Here is a 25,799-nt window from a genome sequence, read left to right as displayed (position 1 = left end):
ACAATACCATTTCAGTACTGAATAAGCAGACAGGGTCAGTGGGAGTTCACTACTTACCTCCTACATGAGTAAGCTTGCACCTTATAAAGCCCGAAAGAGGAAGTATTGGAGTCACATGAAAAGAGTAGTAAAGAAGAGGTAGTGAAAACTCCACTCCCCTCAGACCCTGTTCACTTGTTCAGTAGTGAAATGGCACTAAAGTGTGGTATTGGGCAGAATTCAGGTGTTCTTAATTTGCTATGCTGAATTCAAACACCAACACAAGTGCCAGGGCTGACACCAGAATTTTCTGGACCCCATACTGGGCAGACATACAGGGCCACCCTAATGCTGGGAATACACGGTTCGTTTCTGCCGTGCGTTTCTGCTCTCGATCCTTTTTTGCTGCTCGATTCAGCTCTCGATTCAGCTCTCTTACCTAAATTTCTTTATTTCTTTTGCCAGACGCCAATACTTATTCTCAAAACCTTTAACAAATCACACTCCTTAATCTCCAGTTTCATATGGGCGGGTTGCGTGCCGAAGGTATGCCTCTCTACTCTACAGCTTCCAGCAGATCAAGGTGGCTTAGCTCTTCCTAACATGTACCTCTATTATTGTGCTGCTGTTTTAGTTACTATAAGATGGTGGTTTTCTCAAGACAAATGCAATGCCGCGGTTGCGGTAGCGAGGTTGGGTTCCTACGAGAGACTAACCTTGCTGGCATTCAGAGGCACCAGGGGCGATCCTAGATGTACAAGTCCCATGTCCACTACAACTAAAGTATGGAAAGATATGCTTGCCTATACCGGGAATGCTGCTAAACTTTCTCCTCAAACACTGCTCTGGGATAATCCCTATCTGCTTCACTTCTCACACATACCAGATCCCGGTCTGTGGGCCCGTCAGGGCATAAAAGCCATACAGCATATTATGAGGGCCGAGGGACTACTATCTTTCAACACTATCAAAAATATTTTTGATTTGCCCAACAAGATGTTTTTCAGATATCTACAAATCCGACATGCCTACAATGCCCAATTTAAAGAAAACCTGAACTTAAAATTAAAAGTCAAAATAAGCATACACAAGTCATACGTACCTTCCATGTAGTCTACTCCTCAGTGTCTTTCTCTTGTCCCGCGTCCTGTTTGTTCACTGTGATCAAGGGAATTTGCCGTCCTCCATTTTGAAAATAGCCATTACCCATAACAGCTTTCTGGTCAGCACACAGTTAAACTGTAACATCGCCCACTTGAGCCATAGGGAAACATGGACATTTACCTAGTACATCAGTTTTCCTCTCAGCTATAGCTGACAGCAACTGATATTTTATTGACAGCAACTGATATATTTCAGATCTGACAAAATGTTGTCAGAATTGGAAGGGATTATTGTCAGAAGAAAATGGTGAGCTTCTGAGAGGAACTGATGGCAAGGTAACTATGGAATGTTCATTTAAAGTTACCTCATGTGTTTATATTAAATATTTTTACTCAGTACAGGTTCTCTTTAAAGATGGCAGACCGCCACTGATCTCTTGTGATCTAGAACAAACATTAATGGTAGATAGCCCTGATAAACCTCTTTCGGTGATATACTTTGCCCTTATGAACAGTACTACTCATAGCCTTACTAGATGCCAATCTAGGTGGAATGAAGAAGTTCCTGGATTGGATGATAAGGACAGGGAGGAAATTTTAGAGAACTTTGTTAAAGTTCCTATATCGGACGATTAATACAATTTAAATTTCTCCACCGAACCTATCTTACACCCGTACGTATGCACAAAATTTCTACCTCCAATACTCCCAATTGTCCTAGATGCAATGCTGATCCTGGAACTTCCTTTCATATGTTTTGGGATTGCCCTCATGTGTACTCCTTTTGGTCTAAAATTAATGACTTAATTAGTGAAATCCGTCAAACACAATTAATATTCTCTCCCAGGGTATTTCTACTAGGGTTGCTGGATGATACCCCACCGGGCAAACACCTCCAATACTTAATCAGAACACTATGCTTCTATGGCCGTAAAGAAATACTCCGCACCTGGAAATCAGATAACTCCCCCTCCTTCAACTACTGGAAATGCACTATTATGAAAGCTCTACCTTTATACCGTCTGACGTACAAAAGCCGAAATTGTCTTCGCAGATTTGATAAAATATGGGCCCTGTGGTATAACAACGTGGAAGCTCTTCCCACAGGCCCAGAGGACTAACTACCTTATCAACTTAACTCTCTTCCTGTTCATAATCTGAATGTACTGCTCCATAGTCCTGGTCTATGAAGGTAAGCACTGGAACTCCACCTAATCTATTCTTCCCTATTCCTTCCACCCTCCCCCCCCTTCCTTCCTCTCTCTTTTCTTCTCTAACCTTCTCTTAACAGTTGGTATAGTCACAGTAATGCTGACCAACCCGTGGGATGTACGCCTGCTTGATGTATTTTTGCTATGTGCCAATGATTCTACCATTTCACTGTCCTGTACATATTATATAAATTGTATGCACATATGGTATAAGATACTCACTGTTATTATTCCTATGAGACTTACTTCCCTTGTATGCTCATAACATATACAACTGTGGCTTTTCTTCATCTAATGTTCCCTTGAGTACCTGCGTGTACTTATTTGTACGTGTTTTCTTGAAACTCAATAAAATTGAATTGTTAAAAAAAATAAACAAAAACGAAATCTTTGCAAAAAAAACAAACAAACATTTATTTACCCACCCCAAACTGGCTTTACACTACAATACATACACCACACTTTACATACATAGACATATGGCCAAGGCAGGGATTAGATTGTGAGCTCCTCTGAGGGACAGTTAAGTGACAAGGCTATGCTCTGTACAGCTCTGCTTAAAGGGAACCTGAAGTGAGTAAAAATATTTAAAATAAACACACGACATAGCTGCAAATGAATATTACATACTTACCTCACCGTCAGTTCCTCTCAGAGGCTCACCATTTTCTTCTTACAGTGATCCCTTCCAGTCCTGACAATATTTTGTTACCGTATATATCAGCAGCTGTCAGTTACAACTGAATGTGTAAGGTAATGTCCTGGTTTCCCTATGGCTCAAGTGGGTGATATTACAGTTAAACAGTGTGCTGACTAGAAAACTGTTATGGAGTAATAGCAATTTTTAAAATGGAGGACAGAGAATTCCACTGATCACAGTGGACAAATGGGATGCAGGAGAGGAGAAAGAGTTTGAGTAGTAGACTATATGGGAGATAAGTATGACCTGTGTATGGTTATTTTGACTTTTTATTTTCAGTTCAGGTTCTCTTTAAGATGTCATTAGCTCTGTAAATTAAAAAAAAAAAACAGCCTGCCAGCGCTGATCAGCCACTGGCAGGCTGATTGCTGTGCTCCACTGTTTACAGTGATGGGAGCTTGCGCTCGTGCGAGCTCTCATCAAATTACACTCCTCGTGAGATGACGCCATATGGCGTATGGAGAAAAAAATAAAGCAGAAACACAGCCTAGATCTTACAGGATTAGGACTGTACATACACGTATTTATCTCATCATGTTGCATGCAACCTCAGGTACCTTTTTATTTTGGATTCATATGAGATTTAAATAGATGGAAGGCTTTGTTGACTAACAAAGACAATCAGGAGCTCATCTCATTTATAGTAACCTCTGATTGCGCACATTACCATCATATACTCCGCTTGTACTGCTCCTTTTTACTTGACGGCCCCTTTAAGTATGAATAGTAACACTGCAGCCACATAGCTGCTGTCTTCATGTACTTTGTACTACTAGGAGTGAAAACACTTCCTGTTTACTAAGCTGTGAAGATGTTGTAAGTGGCTGAGACGTTTCCTGAATTATATAAATGCACTCATATGACTTCTTGAGTCCTTAAACTGTAACAGAATAGGGAAAGTCAAGATAAGGAAGTACACTGTGTTGCTGATGGGATTATGTAATGATCTTAGTAAAACTGGAAATGACAAGGAAGCGAATGAGGGTAAACAAGAAACAGGCTTTTTTTAAAAAAATTAAAAAATCCAAACTTATTGCAGACTGTGCGGTTCGTTCCCCTTAAGGAGGCCACAGTGATCACAGGGTCAGGAATCAATGTAATTGTCTCGTGACCATGGTACGGAGCTCAGCTGAGTTTAGTGGCGGCAGGGATAGTGACCCATGTGACAGAGCCGGTGTAGTAAAAACTACTGCATCAGAGCTTAAAGCAAACCTGAAGGGAAAATAAACTTATGAGATGAATTGCATGTGCGATACAGCTAAGAAATAGAACATTAGTAGCAAAGAAAAGAGTCTCCTATTGTTTTCCAGTACAGGAAGAGTTAAAAAACTTAAGTTGTTATCTATGCAAAAGGAGTTCTTAATCCTGTCTTCTGAAGCACTTAAACAGCAAAGAAACAATGGGAGACGGCTTGAGATGATATTTTACAGAAATAAAGTTCAAAGGGTAATCATTTCTGTTTTGTTTTATACCTTAAAAGACAGAGTATGGTTTTAAACCTGCAATTGTGACAGTATGATTTCAAAGGGTACCTGAAGTAACATGTGGTCTAATAAGATAACCATATAAATATATAGTACCAATCATACTTAGAAAGTGTCTGTGCAGTTTTTTTTTTCATTGCAAGGATTAATGAAAGTGATTTATCTGTGCAGTAAGAGTAGCCAAGCCTCAGCAGCAGTTCTCTTGAAAACTAATTAGAGGCCATAAAACATCTGTGTGGCTGTGCAAATATTCCTGACAGCAGGATAGCGGTTATAATTCAATAGGCTATCATTTGTCTGTGTGGGAGCTGGATAAACAGCAGTAATAGTAAAGCCTAACTTTCAATTATGATTGGTCAATCACTCACCAATTTTACCACCTTCATGTAATATGAGGGTCAGCATATGTTGAATACTATGAGCAGATTGTGTAGGTAAACTCTCATACTACATGGAAGTGGTAATATTAGTCCGTGATTGGCCAATCATAATTGAATGTGTGTACCAGGCTTTAGTGTAAAGTAAACAAGGTTCTGACTTCAAACTGAGATTTAAGGAAACTACTATACAGAATTACGTGTACAGATACAATTATTTATTTCGCTTCAGGGCTGATTGGGTAACAGCAGTGATTGTGAAACTGTTACCTCAGGGAATGGTTTCAGATAAACAGTTCCTGATTATTTGTTGCCAGTTACACTGTCAATGTACAGGGGACCTGAGGGCAGAAAAACTGCAATAAAGGTAAGTTTATATGCCTGCCTGGAGAGGTGAGTTTTCCAGTTGGGGCTAAAGATAGTAAGTGTAGGTGAATGACGTAGATATTCTGGAATGGAGTTTCATAGACAGAAGGAAGTTGGAGAGAAATCTTTCATGCTAGAATGGAGAGGAGAACAGAAAAATATTGTTTATACACTGGTGATTTCATGCAGGGATATCGGGAAATAAATGAAGTTCATTAGGGAGGAGCTAGGGTGTAGGGTGTTTTGTGAGTGAGAGTTTCAATCTTGAATTGTACCGTTTGTGTGATAGGCAGCCAATGGAGGGACAGACATAGAGAGTTGGAATTAGGCTTGTTCGCGACTAGAGCTAGATCTCCAACCACCAGCGGGAACAGACAGTGTAGTGTCCGCTCTGGTGGTCCATTGTGGTCAGGTTGGAGTCCGTAGCAGATGTTTTTTCACCATACGCTTCTATTGGAAACGCATCTGCTGTCCAGTAATTACTTTGCAGACAGGAGAGGTGGATGAGTTGTGCTGCAGAGTTCATGATGGGCTGGAGTGAACCCAGGAGGCTAGCAGACAGGCCACACAGAAGGGAGATGAAACAATCAGGACATGCACAAGTAACTTGGTTGTGTTCTGGGTGAGTAACGGGCAACTGCAGGAAATGCTTTTATGTGGGAGACAGCAGGAGGTAGATAGTGAGTCAAAGAGCAGTTTAAACAAGAGAGACGAGTCATGCATGTAAGTAATGAACTAAACTTTCCTCCACTTTAACGCAACTCAATCAATCTTCTAGCGTGTTCCTTGCGTACACTCTGCACCTGAACTGTGGGTGAAACAAACGTTGCCAGGTATGGTATTGCTGGTGCCCTCTCTGTAAGTTTTGTAAGTGTCTGCAATTTGTTTACTCAAATTAAAGGTGGGTGGTGGTGGCGGTGGGGGGGATTGTGAGCTATAGAAAGGGAACCCTAAAATAAAGACCAGAAAGCCAAAAGGGTGTTGTGGGTGGGTATGACATATGTGGATCTGGTTTTCTGACATCACTCTTATGGTATTTTGCAGGTTACATGTTTGTTTTCGGTCAGAGTAGTGGTGCCCATACATGGTACAATAAAAACATTCAATTTTCCCATTTATTCGACCAAAACGATCGAATTGAAGGAAAGTTGAAAAGAATCCTTTTTTTCCGATCAAGAAAAACGATTATGCAATTTTTTCATAAAAAATCAGATTGGACATGTTGGAAAAATCTTTATATTCGATCTAACGGAATAATCGAACTAAATAATCTAGTCGAAAAATAATGAAATAATTGTACCATGCATGGGCCCAATTAGTCAGTGCTTCAGTCAATGGGCTTGATTCACAAAAGCGTGCTAACAGGTGTGATAAGTTTAGGCGTGATAAGTTTAGGCGTGATAACTATAGTACCAACTGGGTTAGCACCGCAGTGCACAGCTGATCAAAAGTTTTGCGCTAGCAAAGTCTGGTGCGCGCGAAACATCACATAAGGTTTAATGGCGCTGCTTTGCGCGCAGGACTTTGCGCGCAATCTAAACTTATCTAAACTTATCACGCCTAAACTGAGTTTAGGTGTGATAAGGGTCTTTTTACCAGCGTGGTGCAATGGTTATCACGCCTAAAGTCTTTTAGGCGTGATAACTGGGTGATCACCGCTTTGTGAATCGAGCCCAATGCCTGCAAACTAAGGGCTGGTTCACACGGACACTTGGCAGGAGTTTACCGCAAGCGTAAACTCACAGCCCATTCAAGTGAATGGCAGCATTTATATCAGGCAGCATGTATCATTTACCTTTGTTTGAGCGAATGCGGCATTCCGATCTAGGCGACCCTGAACACACAGGGTCGATTACCGCCATGTTTTCGCGTAAAGACGATCGCGATGGGTAGCCGCTGAGAGCCCCTGTACGATTAGCCGCAGAACGGGACACTGCTAGAAGCCCGTCCTTACGAAACCGCCCCTTAAGACATCTGAGCAACGTAGTCATTTGTCTGCGTTAAGCAATGGCTGTTTCCATATTTCTCAGCACCAGTTTACAGTGTATGTAGCACATTCAAGAGGAAAAAAAAACAACAACTCTGAAACAGTGTTCACAGAACGCCATTACAGTTTGTCAGCACCACAGCTGACCGTTATGAGAATCTTTTTATACTATTCTGCATTTATTTTCTGTCTGTAACTTTCAAAAGATTTAGCTCTTAAACTAAATGAAACAATATGCTGTGAAACCAATTCAGTGTCCTCAGGGCAATGTTTAAATTCACTTTGCTGAGAAGATATATAAAAAAAGGCAGTAGTCAGGTGCTGGCAGTGCATTGTGGGTAGTGAACTATCTTATGACTCAGAAGCTAAATTTAGAAAACGATATAAACAGGGAGGAGATGGCAGCCACAAAACACACACACGGCCATGCTGTCCCTTGTTTTACTCACGCGATACCTCCTCCCCCCACCCGATAGTTTCCACAGCACGCTCATGTTCTCTCACCCTGTTCAACCCTTATCCACACAGCTCTGCTAAAAGGGAAAGCTGCACAACTTTTCACACATATAAACACTGCTCAGGCATTGCTCATTGCTCGCTGAAAGTTTTAGCAAGTGAAGAAATGGGCATACACATGACATGATGAGCACAATTTTACTTGTCTGACAAATTTTCTTTTCTATTAGCAGCCATTGCACTAACATGCATCCCTAGGCCTGGCTAGTAATGCCTCACAGCTGTCAGGTGACATCCCTAGTCACACCAAAAGTGCCTGAGCACACAAAAGAAGTTGTAGGGCATCACTTTTGGAGCTAGTCAAGTAAACACAGCATGGGCCATCTAGGAAGGAATACATTAAAGGAAGCCTTGTGACACTGAAAATCAAAGTCAAATACTTACCTCGGCAGAGGGTCCTCCTCAACCTACCAGTTCAAGCGCTAGGACCCCAAAGCTCGTTCCTGTAAGAGGATGAGCACAGATCTGTTGACGAGTATCAGGGGGTAACAGTGCTGCTACGGCAAGGTGGAAGGGAACGGGGAAGTCTTCTCTACCGAGGTAATGCTGGGAATACATGGCTCGATTCTGAGCCATTTATAATAAACTGAAAATTGGCATGTGCATATGTCAGTGTTTCTCAAACCTTTCCTCGAGACTCCCCAAAGGTGTATGTTTTGCAGGCAACCTCAGATATACACAGGTGGGGTAATTAGTGTCTCAGCTAGGTAGATTCCATGTAGCTTAAACACTAATTACCCCACCTGTGCATAGGTGAGGTTGCCTGCAAAACGTGCACCATTGGGGAGTCACAGGGACAGGTTTGAGAAACACTGGCATATGTATTTACCCCCTTTACCATGAAGCCCCTAAAAGGCCTGGTGCAACCATTTACCGTACCTTCAAAAGTCACATTAGTGAAATGAAGTCCACCTGAGTGGAATCTACAGTAAAGTGATCTGTCAGTATAAACACACCTTTTCAGAGGCTTCAAAAACACTAAGCAAGAGGCATCACACCATGAAGACCAAGAAGCTCTCTAAAAAAGTCAGGGACAAAGTTGTTGAGAAGTACAGGTCCGGGCTGGGTTATAAAAAAACATCCAAAGCTTTGAATATCCCACGAAGCACCATCAAATTCATCATCTGCAAATGGAAATAACGTGGTGCCACAACAAACCTACCAAGACTCACAGAGGGGGCAAGGAGGGCATTAAACAGAGAGGCAGCACAGAGAACAAAGGTAACCCTGAAGGAATTGCAGAGTCCCACACCAGAGACTGGAGTATCTGTCCATAGGACCACAATAAGCCATACACTCCGTAGAGCTGGGCTTTATGGAAGAGTAGCAAGAAAAAAAGCCATTACTTAGTGTTAAAAATAGGAAGGCATGTTTTGAGTTTGCCAAAAGGCATGTGGGCAATTCCCCAAATATATGGAGAAAAGTGCTCTGTTGAGACTTAGCTAAAATAGAAATTTTCAACTACCAAGGAAAATACTATGCTTGTTGCAAAGCGATCACATCCCATCACCCCACGAACACCATCGCCACAGTGAAACAGGGGATGTTTTTAAGCAGCATGGACTAGGAAAATGATCATGGTCAAGGGAAAGATGGATGGTACATAAAGGGATATCCTCGTGCAAAACCTGTTAGTCTGCCAGTGATTTGAGACGGTGACAGAGGTTCACCTTCCAGCAGGACAATGACCCGAAGCGTACTGCTAAAGCAACACTCAGTGTTTAAGGGGAAACATTTAAATGTATTGGAATGGCCTTGTCAAAGTCCAGACCTCAATCCAATAGAGAATCTGTTGTCAGGCTTTAAGAATGCTGTTCACAAGTGAAAACCACCCATTATGAAGGAGGTGGTGCAGTTTTGCCTTGAGGAATGGGCACAAGTTCCAGTGACAAGATGTCAGATTACCCAAAGTGACTTGCAGCTGTAATTGCTGCTTAAAGGATACCACAACTGACATGTGGCATACTGAGATAGACATGGGTATGTACAGTGCCTAGCACACAAATAACTATGCTGTGTTCCTTTTTTTCTTTCTCTGCCTGAAAGAGGTAAATATCAGGTATGTAAGTGGCTGACTCAGTCCTGACTCAGACAGGAAGTGACTACAGTGTGACCTTCACTGATAAGAAATTCCAACTATAAAACACTTTCCTAGAAGAAAATGGCTTCTGAGAGCAAGAAAGAGATAAAAAAGGGGGAAATTCTTATCAGTGAGGGTCACACTGTAGTCACTTCCTGCCTGAGTCAGGACTGAGTCAGCCACTTACATACCTGATATTTACCTCTTTCAGGCAGAGAAAGAAAAAAAGGAACACAGCATAGTTATTTGTGTGCTAGGCACTGTACATACCCATGTCTATCTCATTATGCCACATGTCAGTTGTGGTATCCTTTAAGGTGGCTCCACAAATTATTGACTTTAGAGAGGTGAATAGTTATGTGTTTTGCTTCACAATAAACTAAGTAATACAAACTCTCAAAAGTATTTCAATTCCAAGTTGTGAGGCAATAAAACATGAAAAACGGAGGGGTGGGGTGTGTGTGTGTGTGTGTGTGGGGGGGGGGGGGGTCGGGCTGACAAGACCCTTACTATCCCAATGTTTTTTTAGTAAAAATGATTACACCTCAGGCCCAGGCAGAGGCAAGAAAGACTTAATGAAGTGAGATTAAAGGGACACTTAAGTCAAACAATACAATGATTTTAACGTTCCTGGGGCTCCTTGCATCTCCCTGGAGTCCTCCTGTGCCCATGATGCCAGTCCAAGTCCCTCTGACCAGCAGCAGTGACCCCCGCAAAGCTTGCTTGTTGCCGCCAGTCGGTACATGTGCGGCCTTGAACTACCCTGATCACGCTCCCAAGGCCGGGAGCGCTCTGCGCATGCACAGTAGCGAGGTTCACGTATTGAGCATGTGCAAAATGCTCCCGGCCCATGGGAGAGTGATGAGGAGGGGCGTGGCCATCTACCTTGGCGGGGGTCACGCTGCTGGCCGGAGGGACTTGAACCTGTGTCGTGGGCACAGGAAGACTCCAGGGGGCTGCAAGAAGCCCCAGGTAAGTTAGAATCATTTTTTTAAATTTAAGATTTCCTTTAAGGGGATGCATTTAAGTCAGTTTAGATAGTTGTAAAGATGTCACAGCCAATTCATGCTACTTTGATTATACTACTATTGTGAAGTGGTCTAGTGGGCTATCTGGCCTTTTTCTCATCCACAATACTGCCAGAATCCTTACACTGTCATTGGCATCACTCTACATTGTGAGTACAAAAGTAAAGCAGGCCATACACTGGCTCGATTCACGGCCGTTTCGACAGCAGATCCGATCCTGGGATCGGATCTGCTGCCAATCGCTTGCGCTAAACGCACCCGCCGATCCGATTCCCTCCCGAAATCGGATCGGACCGTCGATCGCGCCGTGCGGGAAATTACCCTCGATCGCCCGGCGGTAGGAGCGCGTCGCTTGCGGCGTACGATTCGGGCCCGATCCGAGCATGTATACATTACCTGAAGCTGGCTCCGGGGTCCTCTTCTCCTCGCTGCACCGCATTTCCGCATCTCCCAGTGTACGCTTATACTTCCTGTGTCACTCCGGTGACCAGGAAGTTGAAATAGAGGGCGCTCTATTTGAACTTCCTGGTCACGGAGTAACACAGGAAGCGCCGGGATGGAGCAAGAACAGCAGTGCGGTGCAGTGCGGAGAAGACGCCCGGGAGCCAGCCTCAGGTAATGTATACGGGGGGGGGGGACAGGCGGCAGGAGCAGCTGAACAGATTGTGATCGGTTTCAGGCTGAAATCGATTCACAATCTGTTTGCAGTAAAGGCAGCCATACGATCCCTATCTGATCAGATTCGATCAGATAGGGATCTGTCAGCTGGTCGATCTAATGGCACATCGACCAGTGTATGGCCACCTTATGACAATGCTTACAAGAGCATTTTCTGTTCCCACAGGCAGAATTTTGTAAAGGGTTCTGTGGGCTGGAGCAGAGGAACATTGAAGACAACTGGTACATTCATGGTACGTATTCATGAAAAAAGGGTGCAAGGAAATTTGGGCGATCAATTTCGCTAGTAGTCTTGGTAAAACTTATAACCGATATTCTATGTTGTAAAAGTATAATTAATATAATAAAATATCCATAAATAATACCAATATTTTACAACAACTTAACCTAACACTTTTCTCACACAGAACCCGCCCTTTACCAAGGCCTAACCTTAACTGTCCCTCCCCCACACCTACCCCCCCCCCAATCCTAAGATAAACTGCCCCCCCAACAACCGCCATACCTAACCTTACCCGTCCCCCCTACACCTAGCCCTTAAAAAAAACCCTCCACACCTATCCTGAACCGTCCCCCAACACCTAAACCTTAAAATCACCCCCCCCCCCCTATGCCTAATCTTAATCACCCCCCCACACACACACACACACACCTAACCTTTACTAACCCCCATCAGCAATCTGCCACAATTAGTCAGGACTGAGTCAGGACTGAGTCAGCCACTTACATACCAGATATTTAACTCTTTCAGGCAGAGAAAGAAAAAAGGAATACAGCATAGTTATTTGTATGCTAGGCACTGTACAGACACATGTCTATCTCATCATGTCACATGTCACTTCGGGTAGCCTTGAACAAGAAATCTCTTGAAAACAAGTGCACACTGGTTTACACTCACAAAATATTGGCAATTTTGTTGTTATTTTTTTTGTTATGATTTGCGTTTCCCAGGGCCGGGACAAGGTCTACCACCAACAGAGGCTGAGCTGCCCAAGTGCGCAACCCCCCCCCACACATCGGCCACATCTCAGTTATTGTTCCTCTTTACAGGGTGGTGTATATAGTGAGCGGCTCCACAGGACTGCAGTTGGCACGCATACAGTAATCATCAGTAGTGGAGATCACTTGAAGTATTTTTTTTGCTAAGAGTTTTAGGTAGCCAGGTACAGGTATAGGTGCCCCCTGGTTAGGTAGCCAGGAACAGGTATAGGGGCCCCCTAGTTAGGTAGCCAGGTACAGGTATAGGTGCCCCCAGTATCACTCCAGGTATAGGTTCCCCCAATATAGAAAGCCAGGTATAAGTGCCCCCAGATTTCATTCAGATACTTCATATTCTCCTATATCTTCAAAACATACTAATAAGTCAACTGGTTTCCCCCCAAAACAATCCTATAGTGCAGGGGTCCCCAACCTTTTTGAGCCCGGGGCCCCCTATACCGACCAAACTTTTCTCTGGGGCCCGGGGGAGGGGGGCGGGGATTTGGGGGTCGTGGTTAGTGGCGGCGGCAGTCCCCCTCCTGCCTTTTTTCCCCCGATTGTGAGTGTAGTATATACACTCGGCCCCTCAGAAAAACTGCCCAGGGACCACCAAGGGGGCCGCGGCCCCCAGGTTGGGGACCCCTGCTATAGTGAAAATATTAGTCTATGACTATGGCAGCGATTAGATTGTGAGCTCCTCTGAGGACAGTCAGTGACATGACTATGTACTCTCTACAGTGCTGCAGAAGATGTCATTGCTATATAAATACATAATAGTAATATAGGGTATTAGACTATGACTATTGTAGGATTAGATTGTGAGCACCTTTGAGGACAGTCAGTGACATGACTATGTACCCTGTAAAGTGCTGCAGAAGATGTCAGTGCTATATAAATACATAATAATAATATGGTAGGACATTAGACTATGGTAGGATTAGATTGTGAGCTCCTCTGAGGACAGTCAGTGACATGGCTATGTACCCTGTAAAGTTCTGCAGAAGATGTCAGTGATTTATAAATACATAATAATAATAATAATAATATGGTAGGAGATTAGATTAGGACTATGGCAGAGATTAGAAAGTGAGCTCATCAGAGGACAGTCAGTGACACGACTATGTACTTTGTAAAGTGGTGCGAGTAATGGATGCGACAAAACCCCTGGTTCTGTTGCCCCAAGTGTATAAATGTGCCCCCACGTGTGCATTTATATATTACCTGTCCTGTGCCGTTTACCACACGGTGCCCATACATCTTCAGCTTCTTCCTGTTCCATTTGTGGCTCACATGCCACCAGCATATAGTGTGTGACGCATGTGTGATGTCACGTGTGCTAAATGCCAGCGGTGTGTGAAGCGCAAATGGAGGAGCGGAAGACGTATGGGCACAGCACGGTGGGCAACACAGGACAGGTTATGTATAAATACACACTGGGGGCACATTTATACACTAGGGGGTTGTGGCGGATGCAGCAGAAGCAGGGGAGTCCTCTGATTCCCAAGAGATGTCATGCTAAAATCGATGGGGAATCGGTCTGAGGTGTATGGGCACCTGATAGATCTCTCTCTAATCAGATTGGATTAGAGAGAGATTTGTCTCTTGGTGAAATCTGCCCATCATCGCTAGATGTATGGCTGCCTTTACTCTAGCATGGCAGCATTAGGACACTGCAGTGTCATTTCTGTAAGTCTAGGTCCTTATCAGTACTAGGAGTGAAGGGGCGTAGGGGGAAGTACAGAAGCCTTTACAGCCTGTTTCCCTGACTTCCAGAGCACAGGTTCAGGATGGAGGAAAGGGCGCAGGGCTGCTCTCTGTCACATACACACACCACACATACCTTTCTCCTTCCCGTTAGAATTCCATTCTCCATCAGCCAGCCATGCGTGACTGGGCGGCTTCCTGGGGGAGCAGTTGGATGATGGGAGTTAAAAAAACAAACCAGACCAGCTGAGCACCTTTTACTGCTGTGCTAGGAACTGTCTACCAATCTTACTAATCTAAACTATGTATGACTCCTTATCAGTTGCAGTCTTTCAGAACAACTGTGCAAAGAGCTTTTTATCTCCCCTCCCTTAGCTGTGTCTCTCTGGACAGTGGGAAAATAAACTTTTTTTTCCTGGACTGCCTGAGGATTAAAAAGGCCTTTGAAAAGGCCTTTGAGAGCCTGACCTGATGACCTGCCGCTCAGAGGCCGGAGCCTCTCGGGCCTCTGTGTCGTCCCGGCCCTGGCGTTTCCTGTTCATGAAAATGAGAATCACATCCTGATCGCAGCCAAAGTGCTTCATACAATGATTCTGTGATTAATGCAAATCGCAAGAACTGCAGTGAGAATGTTCCCATAGGTATACATTTGTCACAGCGCTTTGCTGATTGCAAGGGGACAGCTACGCGCTGAAACGCTCACCAAAACGCTCCAATATGAACTAGCCCTTAAAGCGTTTTAACATTTATGTCTAACAAGCATCCATATCTATGCACCTGTTTAGGTCTTCTGACTTTGGTTATACTTTAAAATTCTCCATTCACATTTAGTGGAAATCAGTGTCAGCTTCGTCACTGTATAAAACTTTTGTAGATCAGTAATTGGAACCGGTGTCCCAAGAGCTGTATGACTCTCAGAAGTCTGCAGCCCATGATTTACAGAAACTAGAAAAGGAAACTGAAACTTGCCTTGTGGTGCCAACCAGACACCAGCTGTCAGCTTTCTATAGCAGGTAAGAACATAGACATGAGCAACCGATAGGTTACCATAAGCAAAGGCCATGTGTCCTCTGCATTTCTCATGGGCAAGTGGTGGTTTACTGCTAGTTAGGGTTTTTCAGTTTTTTCTTTTAAAGGACAACTGAAGTGAGTGGTATATGGAGGCTGACGTATTTATTTCCTTTTAACCAATACCAGTTGCCTGTCTGCCCTGCTGATCTATTTGGCGGTAGTAGTGTCTGAATAACACCAGAAAAAAGCATGCAGCTAATCTTGTCAAATCTGACAATGTCAGAAACATCTGATCGGCTGCATGCTTGTTCAGGGTATATGGCTAAAAGTATTAGTGGCAGAGGATCAGCAGACAGCCAGGCAACTGGTATTGCCTAAAAGGAAATAAATATGGCAGGTTCCATTTACCTTTCACTTCAGTTGCCCTTTAAGGTATGTGGGATAATGTGTGTGTGTGTGCTGTGTGTGTGTGTGTGTGTGTGTGTGTGTGTGTGTGTGTGTGTGTGTGTGTGTGTGTGTGTGTGTGTGTGTGTGTGTGTGTGTGTGTGTGCGTGTGGTGTGTGCGTGTGGTGTGTGTGTGTGTGTGTGTGTGTGTGTGCGTGTGGTGTGTGTGTGCGTGTGCGTGTGTGTGCGTGTGGTGTGTGTGTTTGTGTGTGTGTGTGGTGTGTGTGTGTGCGTGTGTGCGTGTGGTGTGTGTGTGCGCGTGTGGTGTGTGTGTGTGTGTGTGTGTGTGCGTGTGGTGTGTGTGTGTGTGTGTGTGTGTGTGCGTGTGGTGTGTGTGTGGTGTGTGCGTGTGGTGTGTGCGTGTGTGTGTGCGTGTGGTGTGTGCGTGTGTGTGTGTGTGTGTGCGTGTGTGTGTGCGCGTGTGGTGTGTGTGTGTGTGTGCGTGTGCGTGTGTGTGCGTGTGGTGTGTGTGTGTGTGTGTGTGTGTGTGTGTGTGCGCGCGCGCGTGTGGTGTGTGTGTGTGTGTGTGTGTGTGTGTGCGTGCGTGTGCGTGCGTGTGTGTGTGTGTGCGCGCGTGTGGTGTGTGTGTGTGTGTGTGCGCGTGTGGTCTGTGTGTGTGTGTGTGTGTGTGCGTGTGGTGTGTGTGTGTGTGTGTGTGTGGTGTGTGTGTGTGTGTGTGTGTGTGTGTGTGTGTCCAAAGGTGGCATGGGAGAAAATGGAATACTTTTTAGCATTTAGCACAGAAAAAATTGTTGACAAGAGCATTTCAGTTACAGGCAGTGGTATGTAGTATGTACAGACTTTTGTTTGAGTTCACTGACCTTAGCAAAAATCACAAAATGACCTTAGCAATAATCACAAAAATGACCTTAGCAAAAATCACAAAGCTTTTGGATTGACGTTTTATCAGTCTTATCAGTTGTGTGAACAATAGCAAGCAACCTTTTTTTGGTTGTTTCAACTTGTTCCACAACAAAAGTTGTTTGATAATTGTGCTGCATAAAAGACTGCTGTTGAGCGTGTGTATGAGGCTTTGTTGTTGTAACACAGATAACATCCACATTTAAAAAAGCAAGTGTTTTATCCTGGAACCCTGCTGTAATCCCAAAGCGCATTATGTGCCAGCAATGTCCCACAAAGGTGCTTAAATTAACTACCACTAGCCTCTGCCTGTGAGAAGAAACTGAAGCATCTGGGGACATTTGCACAAACTCCATGCTGACAGTGACCTCTGTGGGACCTGAACTTCACATCCTAGCACTGTAATACTAGAGGGCTAATCGAGGAGGACACTCTGCATGTCTGTGGCCAATTTCAGGCAAGCTCACAGAGGGTTGGCAGTATAAACTGCCTGCATCTAATTGTGAACATTCGTACACTCCAGGGAATCACAGGCAGATGCAGAGATTTAAATTACAGGTTAGCGCAAAGTAAGAGTTTAATGTTCAGCGAGAACTAAACAGATAAAGATCTGGAAAATCATGGTTCTCTGTCATTTATTATTATTAGAGTAAAACAAGAGTGTACGCCAGCCTGCCCTCCAATGTCAGTTACTCATAGAAAGTCATGTTTAACCTTCACCAGAACAGGGAGTGGTTTAATCTTTTTGACCTTTCCTGTATTTTTATTTTTTATTCTCTTAAAATTAGATATCCTCCCCTCCCCTCCCCCCCCCCCCCTCCCCCCATACTCCAGCTCTGACAACATCTCTTGCCTTACAAAAGTGATGCAGCTGCAACATTGCGTAATAACAGAAAAGGGTCAGATTTCTGTAAAACCTGTTCTGCAAGTGCAACTCTTCAGCAGGCTAAGGTTAGCAGTAAAGGACAGAAAGCGGATTAAGAAATGGGCTGCACACATGTGATTGATACATAACACTACAGATAAACACTGGGCTGGGGACCAGCAGGTTGCCCAAAATTAAAGTACACATGAAGTGAGAAGAAAATGAAAGCCAAAATATTTAACATATGTCCTCAGGGCTGGGCCGAGGCGAGAGAGGCTCCAGCATCAGGGCGCAGTGTAGAAGGGGACGCACAACTCACTCAGCTATCATTCCCCTATTGTGTTTAAAGCAGAAAAAAACATAAGGAAAGGGGATACATGGCAGCGACTGCAAGCCAGATAACTATAGATTAAGATGTTGGGGGCCCAGGGGCGCCTCTTACTCTAATAGCAATCAGTGTGTGTTGGCTGGGTTGGGAGGGATGGAGGGGGGCACTTTGATGTCTCAGCCTTGGGTGCTGGAGGACCTTGTTCCAGCTCTGTATGTCCTGCTAATCCTCTGTCCCGAAAGGTGGCCATACATCTAGCAATTGTGTGGCCTGATCAACCATCTGATTCGATTATTTTATCAAATCAAATGAACATGGGTGATGAACAAGCATGTTCGATCAATGATTCAACCTATTTTGGTCCTAAATTGGTCGAATGTATCGATCCAGCAAGCTTGAAGACCTTGGACCCACATGGACAATTGTGTGTGCGAGAAGGTAATGACTGTGCAGTGTAAAAACTCAAGTGTCCAGCTGACGTGACTCCCAGTCTACCCCACCATCTCCCCGTGTGGCACCAGACCCGTGTGTACACGTGGTACATGTGCCACCACCTGGTGGCTCTGAGTGATAGCGGTGCTCAAGGAGACAGTGTGAGAGACACTTTACAATGCATCGGCATCAGGAAAGGGGGGAGGGGGAATTTTCATTTGGGTGCTGGCCAGGTGGGCAAAATAAGCACTGTCAAAGAAATCTATTGGGAATCGGTCTTCGGTGTATGGGCAGCCAACAGATCTCTCACCAATCAGATTCTATCACAGAAAGATATGCCTATTGGTCGATCTACCCATATATCGCTTCAGGTGTACTGTAAGGTCAAGTTTGGTGGACAGTTGGAGTGGCAGATACGGGTAGACCCGCTGAAATTTGTGCATGTGCTCTCTCTTCCCTGCAGTGTTCTGACTGTGACCTCGCAGTGGAAGCGTGCCAGCCCTCCACCTCCAACAACATTCAAAGTTTGTTGAGCAAAGCAAACTGTTAATTCAGTATGGCTACCTGATCCACTTAAGCGGCATCTGTCCTCCGGTGATTCTCCTCAGCCATTTAGCTCTGCCTCTATTCCATACTAGATGCATAAAGTGACATATCGCCAATCCTCAAGGTCAAATGACACACGGTAGTGGAGGATGAAGCAGCAGCAAAACAACTTAAGAGGACCAATGACAAAGACCTGACAGGATTGGGTAGGTTCAGTATACTGAGTCCACTGCATGCTGAGCAAACAGGGCAGGCATGCTTCCAATGTGCACTCTGCACTGAGGTGAGGGTAGCTACGGCATGAGCTGGGTAGGAGTTCCAACCCTTTGTAGGACATGTGCAGGCAAGGGGCCTACAAACAAATCAGGTAGAGGATCAGGTGTGAGTCAGGTGCAGGTCAAGTGTGGTTCTTACGTAGCACAACACAACAGATGTGTACAGTACACCACTCATATCACCATCACACTGTACGTACAGTGAAAGAACAAATCTTGCAGAATGTATTATGTGTCGTCTGCAAATACTTTGAGCTGTTTTCAAATCATTCCACTTCACAAGTTTGCAGGTTTATTTCCCACCTTTATGTGACTAACATCTGCAACCATGAGTAATCCTACATAAGTGGCACACTTGAACTGGCAATTTTCAGCATTGGTGTAAAGCCTTATATTCCACACACACCTCATCTCTCTTTGTCAAGTCCACTCCAGTTACTACTCCCCCCCCCCCCCCCCCAAGAAAAAAAAATCTTACTGCCTACTAGATGCAGAAAACATATTACACAGATAAGGCCATAACAAGACAAAGAGTGAGATTCCCCTTGAGAAAAGCTTAGACATCGGGAAGCAGTTAAGGATTAATGCTGGTGTGAGGTTAGGTGGCAGGGACGTTATAACGTTGGGGAGTTTGTGTTGAAAGTCAAAAAGGGGTTAAGGTCAGGGGTCTGTGAAGCATCAGAAAGTGGATAACATTGGGGGAAAGGCTAGTGTTAGGCCTCAGGAAAACTATATCCGATAAATGTGTAAGAAATGGACTGCATTTGAGTCAGCTTTTGTTGATGGCCAATCCCCGAGACTCCAAAAAGGGAAGTGTGGTGTGCAGAGGGGATGGAGTCGAGGGGAATAGTCTCTTTGCATCAGGTGACAAAATAATTTTTGTGCTCTTGTGGTTTGGTCTAGGGACATAGCTATAAATCATGCCTCCCCCCAGCAAAACTTTGATGCGGCCCCTCAATGTTTACACCCTTTATCTTTCTACCCTTTCGTGACCCTCACAGCCTGGGAGGGGCATCTTGCATGGGTCATTCAAGAAGTGTGGACGTGTGTAATCTTCATAAGTGTGGCCAGAAAAAACACCTTATCTGAAAGTCGCACCCCTTTATCAGAGGGAGTGAAGTAGTAGTTGGGACCCCCTTACAGCTCTGCATCCCCCCCGTGGTCGCAGGGACTGCTTCCCTGTAGTTACGCCCGTGGCTTGGTCTGTTGGAGCTGATGCCGGCTGGGTGAGGAGCTATAGGGTTTGTGTAATATGGTATGTACTTTAGAAGTTCTTGGCAAGCTGCACAAAGCTAGGAAGTTATGTATTCATTGTGTGGATAGTTTGTGGTTTATGTTTTTATACTGTTAAATGTTGTGCAAATATCTTTTTTTTTATTAAAAATGTCTGTACATGCATTGCAAATCTCACATACAATATAAACTTTATTTATACTGTAGTTGATGCGGACTTCTTTTGCCAAACGACTACACAGAAGCTACAGGAAATAGACATTGTTGTATTTATTAATATCCAATTGTTGATGCAAAATTTTCAACGATATTGATTTCTTACATAAAGACAGGTTGGGGTCAGGTGAATTGCAGAGGAAGGAAGCAACAATAACACTGCAGAATACAGCACTACATGTCCAAGTATGGGCAAGCATCAGATCTACTGATTCCAAAGCCACATGTTACCCATATTAAAGGACTTCCGAGGTGCAAATAAACTGATGAAAAAAAACAAAAACATTTGCATCTATCCTCCTTCTCCTAAAAAATGACTTTTTTACATATCCCACAGTTTTATTTTATATTTAAATCTAGTTTGTAAGTTTTTACTGTTTCATCGTCTCTGCTTAATGACACCTTCATTGAAGCTACAGTTGCTCTGGGCAGCCTGTGTAGCCTCTTCCATTAATCAGCTACCAGTCATGCTGCTCTGGGTGGTCAAAGTTTAACCCCCAAGCATTACACCTATGATTTGTAAACAGACAGTATTGCTTATGCACACAAGTATTACACCCAGTAGTGCAATATGTTTAGGTACAGTATTTGTAATAAAAAGGAAATGGATGCTCTACTCACAAAGACGAAAAGACAAAATAAATACCGAGAGCCCAATATAGTGTAGTAGGCAAAACAAGGGGTTGGAAATGAAAAGTAAATAATGTATATGCTCACAAACGTGGGTTACTGCCTAGGCAACCACTGTATAGGCACCTGTCCTCACTCAAGATTAAAAGTCACTCTCTGTAGATAAGGAAAAATGGGGATCAACCCCTCCACCAGGGGTGGATATTGATAATGTAAGAGTGAACAGAGGCGCCAGCAGGATAAAAAGTTCTAAAAGGCTTAAAATCCCTCAGGAGGTGGTGGTGGACTCGCCTCCCACGAAGCAGACAAGATACCGTCAGTTTTATGACAGCAGGTTTATTAATATACTCCAAAACAAACAGTGCAATGCGTTTTAAGGGTATGTTCCCGCTTCCTCAGGCAATAAACAGATAGGAGTACACAGTATAGTCTCAAGGTCACGAATAGCGCCTCTGCTGGCACCTCTGTTCACTCTTACATACTCACAAAGATGGGTTGCAAACAGGGCAACCACCCACAGGAAGCAGGTGGAGACAATGAACTCGACTCCACTTGGGGTGGTCCGGATGGACCTGGATGCGGTCACTCTCCTAGATAGAAGTGACAGGTTTCCAATGTGGTGGGGACCACTTGTGGTCTGTCTCAACCCCACCAACAGACTCTGTTGGGGGGTGTTCAGAAGCACAATATGTGGAAAAGTGGCGCCCGGGTGTGTGTATAAAACCATTTAAAAACAGAATAAAATGGAAAAGATTGAGGTGGCTTACCTCAGTGATGAAAACTTTTGTGTAAACAAAAAGTTTTTATTTTGCACAGGCAGCGCGTTTCGCGGGTCTGAGCCTGCTTCCTCAATCTTTTCCATTTTATTCTGTTTTTAACTGGTTTTATACACACACCAGCGCACCTCTTTTCCCCATATTGTCCTTCATTGAAGTATGCCAGAGTACAAATATATGAATGTATTTTTATTTGTGTGCTTGGCACTTTACATACACATGTCTATCTCATGTCTATCATGTCACACCTTTCAACTTCTCGGACAGCACACCTATCTTGCTTCAATGGCTGTGCAAGGTCTAGTCCGTGTGGCTAGCACAGACTTGATATAGACCAAAAGCAAAAAAATTACCAGCACTTGCCTAATTCTTAAAAAGCAGATTATTTATTCACAAAAAAATTGTGAACAAAATGTAGCCATGACATCCGGTCTTCCAGAATGAAATTACAGCTCAGTAGTAGTAGTAGCTCTTAGCTGCATACAGATGCATGAAGATCTCCTCAGGTATAGGTTACGCCTTCATTGCAGCCTAATTCTGCTCACAACGGACTGTCGCCGTTTCGAACGGATCAACCGTTTTTTGTCAAGTGATAGCATGCTATTACTTGACTAAGAGCTACTACTACTACTGAGCTATAATTACATTCTGGAAGACCGGATGTCATGGCTACATTTTGTTCTTAATTTTTTGTGAATAAATAATCTGCTTTTTAAGCATTTGGCAAGTGCTGGTCATTTTTTTGCTTTTGGTTTTATCATGTCACACCTCACCTCGGTTGTCCTTTAAGCAGTGCGTGAAAAACTGAGGCAAGGAGCATTTCCTGATGCCGCACCACAATGGTCAGGCAAGCAGTGGTGCTCATCCAATATTTGGGTAACCGAACTACCCAGATAATCCGAATTTTTTTGGCCTATCCGAACTTTGGATTGGATTCCGGATAGCTGTGCAAATCTGAATAGCACTATCCAAGTTAATTCGGATTTCTATTTGAAATCCGAAATCTTGGTCGGATTTTTCATTCTGGTATCCGAGTAGAAGGTTTTCAATGCAAAATTCAGTTCAGTTCGGAGAGAGAGAGAGAGAGAGAGAGAGAGAGAGAGACAGACAGAGAGAGACAGAGAGAGAATTTTTTTACCTTCTAAAACGTTCTGGAGGCATTTTATCCGGATATCTGAATCCGACCAGATATTGGGTTCGGATATCCTATTCTACGCGGATACCCAAAAGTTCGGATTCAGATATCCGATTCGGATCCGGATATCTGTGTATCTGGATCTGAATCAATTCAGATTTTAGGGGTATCAGAGCACCCCTGCAGGCAAGGGATATGTGACATACACTGTTTTGAGGAGCTGCAAAGTGCATTCGTAAGTCTACAATATGGGCTGCACTGTTCCCAACTAGAGGGAATTTGCCTAAGTCACAAGAGGCAAGGGTGGAGCCTGTGATCCTGAACGCTAGATATTTCGCACATAAGTGGGGCAGATATCCAAAAACACATCATTAATTCCCAGCAAAGGACCTTCTAGGCCAAAGGCAACAAGTCAGATTTCCTTTGAGTCAAGTATGGTGGTGACTGACTATTACTGTTCGCTCTGATTGTTACATCATGCATTCAGTTTCATTAGTGTTGGCTGCCGCGTTATATTGCTGCAATAAATTGTCTTATCATGTTGTAAATCCATAATTGCATTAATACGTTTTCTATTTTTATATCGTCATAATTAACTCCTTAGTGTTTCTCTCTGAAATTGATGTAGTTACATTTATAGGTGAGAAATCCGGGCTTACCTTCTGTAAGTGAAGTCTGTGGAACTGATCTCCAATGCATTGTAATTTCCAGGCAATCCGCCTCTCGGCACTCTGCTCTGTTCTCCTGTGCTCTGTCTCCTCTCCTAGTCGCGTGTCTATGTCTATTGGCTGGTGTAACCGGTATCCAGCATTCCCTGGAACACACAGATATGACCCGTCACTGTAATTTATCATTTATGGAAGTACAATTTGGAATCAAATGGTTATTACTGACATTGCTTGAAAACAATTGTGTAACCTGGTTGCCCCAATCACCAAAGTCATGGTCATTATATTTTATGGTTGTTGCTTCTTTATTGTCTACAGATGCATTCTCAGGAGTGAGAAGATGGAGATGATTAGAGCAGATACAAATGTTCAGCTATGTACCCACGTTGAAATTTTCCTGATGATTTTCCCGACGACCGGTTATTTTTTTGAGCGTTGAGCGATCGTTTCCATGATATCACGACGTGGGTACATGTGTGCAAACACGCAAACGTCACAGCCGATGACTCCCATGCAAAGTACCGCAATCGCTTGAAGTCTCCTTTGCTACGTGACGTCGTGCCTACCTGCCGGCATGAGGAGGCATCAAGGGGACATCGCAGGACCCGTCGGGTGGTGAGTACGGAGCTTTAGGCTAGATACTAAGGAGACACAGATAAGTGCAAGTAGTCACAGAAAAAAAAATCTTCCCACTTGTGTTAAGACTGTGCTACAAGAGTCCTGCAATGGTCCACTAGTATTATTATTATTTATTGGATTTATATAATATAGTGCCAACAAATACACAGCGCTGTACAATAAATAAGATTACAGACAATGATAACAGGGGTGACTGACAGCGCATTACAGGTAATAAGCAATAAGATACACAATGCCAGATCATACACTGGAGTAGTAGTCCCTATAATACAAGTTCACATTATTTTGTGGGTAGAGTGCACAATCAAGTATGATACACAAGGAGGGAGGGCCCTGCCAAAGCTTTGCAATCTAGAGGGAGGGGGTGGTGACACAAAAGGAGGTAGGACTCAGCAGAGAGAGTTAGAGCAGCGGTGAGGTGGGGTAGGCATCTTTGAAGAGGTTAGTATTATTGTGAAACATGACTGACTCACAAATACTGGCCAGATTTCCCCAAAAACTATCTATCAGTATCCATAAACAAGTAGCCGGCAATTGTTAGGCGTGTGGTTCACGTCTTGATAAAAGGGGGACCCTACGAGGCCCCTGAAACAATTGTCAGCTACTTGTTTGTGGATACTGAGGGCTCAATAAAAGAGAGTGATCCCAACTAATCTGGTGTGCTGATATATTGGAAAAAGACTTTGCTAAGTGACACGTGCCTAGGTCACAATATCAAGCACCCAACTTTTCACTGAGGTATGCCCATCCACAGCTTCATTGCAACAAAAACTATCTATGGCTGTCATTGGTGCATTACAGGAAGTGTTGATGTTCTGGATGGCCCTCAGTGAGAGATAGTGGAACTGAAGATGACCAGCAGGTTGGTGACCACCTGGCTGCCAAGTTTGAGGATCACTCTTATACAGAGGAATACCAGCAACTGTGCATGAATACATTTCTATTATCATTAAACACATCGTATTGGTATTATTAATGGGGCATGATATAGCATCATCATGGTCATCAAGACAAGACAAGACAAATAACATTTATATTGCGCTTTTCATCTGTGATGCTTAAGTAAGATAAAAACATGAGTGTGGGGTAGAGAAGTGGTATACACCATAATTGTGACAATACTTGATGCAGACAATGTCTAACAAAATATGCAGTAGTTTTCAAGAAATCTGTCCTTGTGATCTTAGGGCTCGTTTCTACTATCGCGAATCTGCATGCGTCCAACGCATGCAGATTCGCACATGTAATGCAAGTGGATGGGCCTGTTTCCACTGTAGCGTTGTTGAGGTGCGTTTTTTTCAGCGGTAAAAAAACGCACAAAAGAGCCAACGAATTCGCCTGCGAGTGGAATGCATGCGAATCGCCGCTAATGTATTTAATAGTAAAAACGCATGCGTTTGTTACATGCGTTTTTACCCGCGATTTCGCGTGTGATTTCGCACCTTTTTCAATTTTATTTTGCCCTGGCAGTGTCATGGTTAATTTCACATAGCAACCTGCCATGCGAAATCGCGGGTAAAAACGCATGCGGAAACGCATCTGCATGCGT

At 43.8% G+C, this 25,799-nt stretch overlaps 1 protein-coding gene and 1 long non-coding RNA gene across 3 annotated transcripts in view; one reads left to right on the top strand and one right to left on the bottom strand.

Moving 5' to 3' along the window:
• BMF (Bcl2 modifying factor) overlaps positions 1-25,799 on the bottom strand; it is a 127,337-nt gene that overhangs the window by 25,321 nt on the left and 76,217 nt on the right. For both annotated transcript variants that reach the window (XM_068251677.1, XM_068251678.1), the window contains exon 3: positions 23,603-23,757. In XM_068251677.1, coding sequence (XP_068107778.1) covers positions 23,603-23,757 — 155 coding nt within the window. The remainder of the gene's footprint in view (positions 1-23,602; positions 23,758-25,799) is intronic.
• LOC137531721 (uncharacterized) overlaps positions 5,136-25,799 on the top strand; it is a 34,624-nt gene continuing 13,960 nt past the window's right edge. The window contains exons 1-2 of the long non-coding RNA XR_011023719.1: positions 5,136-5,221; positions 11,676-11,742. This is a non-coding gene — a long non-coding RNA (uncharacterized lncRNA). The remainder of the gene's footprint in view (positions 5,222-11,675; positions 11,743-25,799) is intronic.

This window comes from Hyperolius riggenbachi, chromosome 9, assembly GCF_040937935.1.
Source record: "Hyperolius riggenbachi isolate aHypRig1 chromosome 9, aHypRig1.pri, whole genome shotgun sequence".
Taxonomy (NCBI): Eukaryota; Metazoa; Chordata; class Amphibia; order Anura; family Hyperoliidae; genus Hyperolius; species Hyperolius riggenbachi.
This window is presented reverse-complemented; position numbering and strand designations above follow the sequence as displayed.